This window comes from Triticum dicoccoides, chromosome 1B, assembly GCF_002162155.2.
Source record: "Triticum dicoccoides isolate Atlit2015 ecotype Zavitan chromosome 1B, WEW_v2.0, whole genome shotgun sequence".
Taxonomy (NCBI): domain Eukaryota; kingdom Viridiplantae; phylum Streptophyta; class Magnoliopsida; order Poales; family Poaceae; genus Triticum; species Triticum dicoccoides.
The window spans coordinates 142,122,046-142,129,899 of record NC_041381.1 but is presented as its reverse complement, the minus strand read 5'-3'; the positions used below and the strand labels follow the sequence as shown (position 1 = coordinate 142,129,899).

Sequence of the window (7,854 nt, the reverse complement as noted above, 5' to 3'; positions counted from 1 at the left end):
ACCACGTGGGGGCGGTATGTCGAATGCCATGAACCCACTGATGCAGACGGTTTGCCCTGATTGCTCAAGTTTCACAACGTACTGCAACACAAGTTTCACATGGTGTAAGGATGCATGGAGATGTGCAGCGATGAATATAGATAGGTACTCCCTCTGTAATAAGTAAATATCAGAGCGTTTAGATCACTACTTTAGTGATCTAAACGCTCTTATATTTCTTTAGAGGGAGTACTAAACTTCAGAAGTTTTTTCTCGAACATGCACCTAAATGCATGTTGTTGTGTATTAGAAGGAAACATCAAGATATGAAGGCAGAGTAGAATAGAGAAGAACAAACAATGAAGTCAATGTAATTTGCTTTCCAACAAAACTCAATCACATGCCATGCACTAATTGCCTCATCCTAAATCTCGATCTAAGAGATTCTCTTTTATGAACTTGATCAATAGGTTTTTAAGTTTTGATTCAACCTATTTGTCTGTACATATATCTATCTCACTCTGAATGTATAAGATTCCTAGAAAATGTCTATACTTCAAAAGTACGGTATGAACTGCACAAATGTTTCACTGATAACTTGTTCACAGTATGCTAAGAAAATAATTTAGATGGTGAAGTCGATTGGTTGTTTACAAAGGACATCATATGGTAAAAGTAATACTAATGGTATTGAAGTTAGGAAATGCGCTGTAAAAATGCACCTGCTCTGGTGTTAGCACGAAAGTCTTGTTTGCGATGGTGAAAGCAAGATTCGGCATCTTTGACATCTCATGGCAGCTGACTGTTGACTCTCCATTGGGGCTTGGTAGACGCTCGCACAGCTGTAATAAAAGGCAAAAATCTTGTCACCAGCTACCCTTTTTTTCACGAATTACATAGCATCAGAGAATGGAAAAATGCAAAGCAGATCACAAAGGAAGTAACCTGGTTAGCGTATTGCAATATTAGCTCCTTTGTTTTGTTTTCACGGAGTTGGTTCTCTATCCACACAACAGCCATTTCACAGGCTGTGCACATAACATCCGAGCCAACATTTTCTTTACCGACAACGGATTCAATCCCGTTGCTGCAGAAATTTATCCCATCGTGAGAAGTAGTTTAATAGTAGTACTGAGAGGGCAGGTTTATTCATGGATGGACATTACAATGTTCTGTCATAAGGAACTAACCTGACAGAGTGAGTACCATCAAACAAACACAGACCAATCTGACTGCATACTTTCTGTGGCTGTGTCTGCACGAACATAGAGCATTTCCATATCAGTTACAGTTCAGGGTTAATTCATAGAAGAACCGTCTCATGAGAAACTCTTCCATGGATGGAAAATTTGAACAAGAGACAGAATATAGAGAAAATTTCAAACCTGTGCTATTAACAGTTCAAGGATCATCTCTCCGTACTGGCTCACCACCTCTTTACATTCCGTGCTGATAATTCCCTCAGCTCCAATTGCATGGTTCACCTGAGCAACTATAGCCTGCAAACATCACAACATAGGTCACCATTTAGTCATGCCATATTGGCATAAGCCATAATCTAGTTCAGTACTTCTAGGCCTTCACCATATTTGACAGATACCAGACACTATCTAGCATTCAGCTTCGTTCAAAAGTAATTAATCTAGTGATCAGTAACTCCCGCTTAGCAACAAAATCTCTGGTCCAGTGGCCATGCTCATAAAATACGGAAAATATTTGGATAATTAATTTGAAGATATCGATGCATACTGTTGGGCCAGCCAGCAGGGAAGTCCCAGAATCCACAATAGCAGCACAGCCTTTGGTACAGAAGCCAGTAGAGTGGCCATCAATCAAGAGATCACCCATGTTAAACTGCCAGTAACCTTTGCGGCTCACAGGGACATACGTGTGGTTTCCCTTATAGTGATCCGGGTCCATGCCACCGAAGACAAGCTCACCACCAGAAAGTGAATCAGAATCCCGGTTAAGCCAAAATGAGAATACGTCGTCAGCGAGCAACTTCTGCTCTTGCATGCTCAGCCTGTTGTCACACAAAAGAGAATGGACTTGTTCACTTGATAAACTGGCAAATGTGGCTGATGTGATTGTACACAACTGGTCTAGGTAACTTGATGACGTACCATACTGGAGGGGCTTTCCCAACGGAGATGTCAGGGTAGCCAAGGCCAAGGATGCCATCAAATTTCCCGACGATAAAACTAACACTTGTTTCACGTGTTGTCTCAATGAATTTCTGAGATGAGAAAATAAATTACAGTATTAGAGTTGTAATAGGTGAAGGTTAACATGAGGAATTATTATACTCAACTTCTAAGTTACCTGATTTTTCACAACAAGGTCCCCAACCAACACATTATCATTGCTGAAAAATCCAGAGATTGCACCAGAACCATATGTGATTTTGCAAATCTCACCTGAATAATTTGAATAGAAAACAAATATGATATTCAGCAATTTACTCTCGTTTTTTCGAGGAGGAGGAATACCCTCGGCCTCTACATCTCTTGATGCACACAGCCATTTAATCTCGTGAATAGCGCAAACATGAGATCCCGAATTCGGAAAGGCAAATCATACCATCTGCTTTGTAAGTGCTTGACTTGCTCGACTTGTATTTGGGGTGGAGGTAGCATGCTATCTGCAGTCCATTTGCATTCATATCAAGGAAAAAACAAACATAATGTACAAGTCTTCCACAGGTTAAAGCAGACATGAATTTGGTAAATCTGCGGCACTGACCGAGAAATAGCATTTCGACGAGGGAACCCACAGGTTGGAGCTCCCGGTGTCGAATATCACCGTGAAATTCTGCGGCGGCGTGCCGAGGCCGATGACCCCATAGTACTGGGTGTTGAGATAGTCGACAAGAGGCACGATGTCGCTGTCTGAATCGCTGCTCTTCAGCCGGAGGGCGCCCTGCTGCCTCGCGGCCTTTGCTGCAGCCAGAGATTCATAGGTCAAGCTCTTCTTGTTCAGGTTGATCCTTAGCAGTCCATCAGGCGAGGAAGCATCGTGCGGCACGGCGCATGAAAGAGCCCACAGACAAGTGGTCACCAGTAATAGGAGCCTCTGCCCCATGGTTTTCAGAAACTCAAAAGAGCCTGGTTAAAAAAAATTCAGCCGCAGTTAGCCAATTCATCCTTGTTCATGTGTGGTTGAAGCCAACTTGGAAGTCAAACAGTGATATGTTGATATGTTCCGTTATTTCAGGACATAGAACCCAAACTCTCAAATAAACAGCAAATTTTACAACTTTGGTAACGCTCCTAATTTCCCCTAAAACAAGGAATTGACAACTAGTGTATCATGTACGTCATCAGGTTTATTGCAGATTCAGTACAGTTTCTTTAGCGCAGTAGAAACCACAGCAGTTTATATCAGCAGGATTTGCACAAACCAACCTGACATATACAGGCCAATCACACAACACACCCATCCATCCATCCATCCAAGAACAACAGCAAGTACTAGCAGTATATGGACCAAGCTTGGACTCCCAAGAACTCAAAAGGGAATGAACCTAACACTCTAACAGCCCAACTGATGTGTGGTGACGGCAAGCAAGAGATTGATTTTATACCAGCACTGCTAGTATCACTAACCACATAGAAGCAGAAGCTTCGCTTAATCGGTGAAATCCCTTACCTCGCCTGCGCCGCTGCGTCGGCCTGCGTCGCTCCTCCGCTCCCAACTCTCCCAAGAGATAGCAGACGGGGGATGCTGTGACTTGCGAGTGAGACGGCGGCGGAGTCAATGAGGAGGAGGGGGAAAGGGAGAAGCAAGAAAGAAAGGAAGAGACGCACCCGCCAATCACACGAGGGAGAGTGCGCGCGGCATATTCTTTCCTCTCCGGAGGCAGCTGAGTTCATCAAAGCGTGCGCGGTACCGAGCTACGTGTCGCTCGGCCGTGGGGCCGGACGGGCTGCGGGGCCCGCGTGTCGGTGGCTGGATTGGCGGACGGGTGAGACGAATGGACGGGACGGAGGCATCGGGGCCGCAGAGGAGAATTGAAGGCGCGCGGCTCACGAGAGCAACGTGTTGCCGGTGGCGTGCTCCACGGCCCCGCGATCTTTTTTATAATTTTGTTTTGTATTCCTATAAATAACTCCAGATTTTTTTTTAGAATTGTATAACTCACTCCCGAATTAAGTGCGGTGGTATTTCGTGGGCCACGTGAGCTGGCCGAGCCCATGTTACATTCTCTCTCTATTTTTTTCAGGAAATGAAAAATATGTTCTCTGAAACTGGTTATGTTATTCAGAGTTAAGAGGAAGTGGTGTATCTATCATACACTAGTAAGTTTGCACATGCAACGCACGCCTAAAAACAAATACTCAAAATGCCAACAAAAAGACAATAATATATCAAAAAGAATAGCTTGAAATCCGTTGCCACATAAAGATAATAATATATTCATGCTTAAGATTATTTTGGTTTTAGGGCCAGTGCTTTCTATTGGACGAATTCATCCATAAGGCCGAGCATCAATTTATGCGAACAATATGTTTACAACATGTATAAATAAATCTTTGTGAAACACAATTAAGAAAAGGCGATGCGAACTACAAATAGTTCATACCCAGAAAGCTACATGTATTTTATACCGATGAAGAACTATTGTGCAATATGAGCATAACAAATTGTGGACAAATTGACAGGTTCATGACATAGAAATGGAATTCCAACAATGTGCATGTGTCGCTCCAATTTGATCTTATAAAAAGGAAAGTACCAGAATCTGATGCCCCCGATTCAATCGCACACTAATCATACACGCAAATGTGTACGATCAAGATCAAGGACTCACGGGAAGATATCACAACACAACTCTAGACACAAATTAAAATAATACAAGCTTTATATTACAAGCCAGGGGCCTCGAGGGCTCGAATACATCAGCTTGAATACAAACGAGTCAGCGGAAGCAACAATATCTGAGTACAGACATAAGTTAGACAAGTTTGCCTTAAGAAGGCTAGCACAAAAGCATCTACGATCGAAAAGGCAAGGCCTCCTGCCTGGGAGCCTCCTAACTACTCCTGGTCATCGGCGGTCTTCGTCACGTGGTAGTAGACGCCCTCGGTGTAGTAGCAGTCGTCAAAGGTGTCATCTGGCTCCTGGACTCCGTCATCTGGTTGCGTCATCCGAGAAGAATGGAAAAGGGGAAAAAGAGGGAGCAAAGCAACCGTGAGTACTCATCCAAAGTACTCGCAAGCAAGGATCTACACTACAGATGCAACATTATCAAAGAGGGGTTGTATATGTGGACTGGGCTGCAGAAATGCCAGAATAGAGAGAAGGCCTAGTCCTATCGAATACTAGCATCTTCTAGAAACCACCATCTTGCAGCAAACAAGAGGGAGTAGAGTAGCATAAAGTAAAATAGTAGTAGTGTTATCAACCTCGGCCGGAGATCCTTTCTCGACTCCTTGCGAGAAAGCAATCCCAGAGCCATACTATCCGGTTATCACCTCATCACAATCCAATTCTCATCACAAGTATCCAGTTCTAGTTGTATCGATCGGGATACAACTCCAAGTGTCCGTTACCGTAGGACAGGCTATGCATAGATTAGTTCTTCCCTGCAGGGGTGCACCAACTTACCCACCACGCTCGATTGACTCCGGCCGGACACACTTTCCTGGGTCATGCCCGGCCTCGGCCAAACAATACGCCGCAACCCGACCTAGGCTTAATAGAGAGGTCAAGCACGCCGGACTAAACATATGCCCCCAGGGGTCATGGGCCATCGCCCCGGGAACTCCTGCACGTTGCGTGGGCGGCCGGTGAGCAGACCTAGCTACCTCCCTAAAAAGGCAGGAGCTTACCGGTCCAACCCGGCGCGCGCCGCTCCGTCGCTGACGTCTATTAAGCTTCGGCTGATGTACACGACGCAGAACGCCCATACTATGCCCACGTGATGGTTAGTGCAATCAGGCCAGAGGCCCCTCGGATCAAATATCCAAATCGTAGTGGATTAGGAACGCGCGGTAACAAGTAGATACTCACGAAAGATGTGACCCCGTTGCCCCGTCTCGAGGACTTGCGGCAAGGGCTAGGAATGCCCGGCCACGCCTCGTAATTATCTCGCGGGCGCCCTCCAGGTCAACCCGACTCCACATCACTCGCAATTAAGCTCGCGCGGGTACCCCTCAGGGTCGACCCGTCTTTCCAAGTAACAGTGGTAAAGTCCAAGTATCCGTGTGTCCAAACATTAAGGGGAAAACCCGAGGAATCACCCCCGGTGAATTCCACTCGATGTAATCATCAAGGTGAACGTAAGAGGATCCACCCTCGAGGTTCACACTTGAGGGGTTGCACGACAGAGCCGTATCGGAAGTGGTTAAGGAGGAAATCACCCTCGATGACCACGACCGAATAGCTACACTACAGGTTAACATCAGAAGTGCTGTAGAGGTCTCACCCTCGGCACTCAATAGTAACACTGCAGAGTCGAGAAACGAAGGGCGTGATGTGACGTGAGGTGTCGGGTCCTGGTCTTCGATCCCGTTGATCGGGTCTTCAATGATGAAGCAGGGGCAACAAGGACAAGGTGGGGGTCACTGATGGATCACTAACCAACCTATACTAAGCAGTTTAGGATAAGCCGGTACAGTAACAATAAGCAGGTTACAAAAGCAGGCTATGCATCAGAATAGGAACAAACAATAACAATAGCAAAATCTAATGCAAGCATGAGAGAATGGAATGGGCGATATCGGGATGATCAAAAGGGGGGGCTTGCCTGGTTGCTCTGGCAAGGAGGGGTCGTCGTCGACGACGTAGTCGATCACCGGGGCATCAGCGGCCTCGGGGTCTACCGGAGAGAAGAGGGGGAAGAAACAGTAAATACATAGCAAACAGAGGTAACACTAAGCATGACATGATGATACGTAGCGCTAAGCGTGCTCTAACGCGGTACTACACGTTGCAGATGAAGGGGGGAAACATCCGAGGTTGAATTCCCGACGTTAGGTGGATTCCGGACAAAGGAAAAGAGGGGGAAAGTTCCATGTTCAGCATGCTAGGGGCATGTGACAGATGAACGGAACACGTATTCGGATTCGTTGGATTTTTCTGAGCAACTTTCATATAGAAAACATTTTCATTCGAGTTACGGTTTATTTTCTATGAATTTTCAAAGATTAAAGCATTTTCAGAAACTATTAAAAAAACAGAAAAGGAATATTGCATCAGCATGACGTCATAGTGACGTCAACAGTCAACAGGATGGCTGACCGGTCAAAACTGACATGGGGGACCTACCCATCTGTCATAGACAGTGGGTTAAACAGGGTTTAAACTAATCTAAATTTAGTTAGTAAAACTACTGGGCCCACCTGTCAGTGTCTAATTAACTAAACTAATTAGTTTTAATTATTAAAATGTTATTAGACTAATATAACAGAGGGGGCCCACATGTCAGTGGCTGGGGTTGCCCAGTCAGCACGTTGACTGGGTCAACCCAGTCAACAGGGACCCCAGGGCCGTCTAGCTAGTGACCCAGGGGCGGGGCCCACCTAGCCACGCAGATGGCCGGCGCCGGAGTTGCTCTGGTGGCCTTCCGCGGCGGCGAGCTCGCCGGAGATGCTCGGAAAATTGCTACGGGGCACCATTTTGCGCTGTTTTGCTTGCGTTCGAACGAGGGCTCAACGCCGTGTCGCGTGGTGTGGTCGGTTGGGCTCGCGGCTGGCCGGAACTACGTCGGCAACAAGTGGAGGCAGCAGTGGGATTCGGGACCTCGTCGGGATCGCGCTACGGGGGTCAACGAGGTCGGCAAGCGGCACGAGCGGCCTCGGCGGGCTGTACTGAGCATGCCCCCGTGCTCAGGCGAGCATGGCAACGACGGCGGCCAGCTGCTCGGCGGAGCCG

At 46.5% G+C, this 7,854-nt stretch overlaps 1 protein-coding gene across 1 annotated transcript in view; it reads right to left on the bottom strand.

The window, feature by feature from the left end:
- The window catches only part of LOC119323847 (aspartic proteinase-like), a 4,670-nt gene extending 863 nt beyond the window's left edge, over positions 1-3,807 (bottom strand). Inside the window, exons 1-11 of the mRNA XM_037597557.1 lie at positions 3,628-3,807; positions 2,722-3,083; positions 2,560-2,620; positions 2,302-2,396; positions 2,103-2,215; positions 1,729-2,002; positions 1,365-1,478; positions 1,170-1,234; positions 925-1,066; positions 702-821; positions 1-81 (exon numbers count right to left, since the gene is read on the bottom strand). Coding sequence (XP_037453454.1) covers positions 1-81; positions 702-821; positions 925-1,066; positions 1,170-1,234; positions 1,365-1,478; positions 1,729-2,002; positions 2,103-2,215; positions 2,302-2,396; positions 2,560-2,620; positions 2,722-3,060 — 1,404 coding nt within the window. The 5' untranslated portion in view covers positions 3,061-3,083; positions 3,628-3,807. The remainder of the gene's footprint in view (positions 82-701; positions 822-924; positions 1,067-1,169; positions 1,235-1,364; positions 1,479-1,728; positions 2,003-2,102; positions 2,216-2,301; positions 2,397-2,559; positions 2,621-2,721; positions 3,084-3,627) is intronic.
- Positions 3,808-7,854: the final 4,047 nt, after the last annotated feature.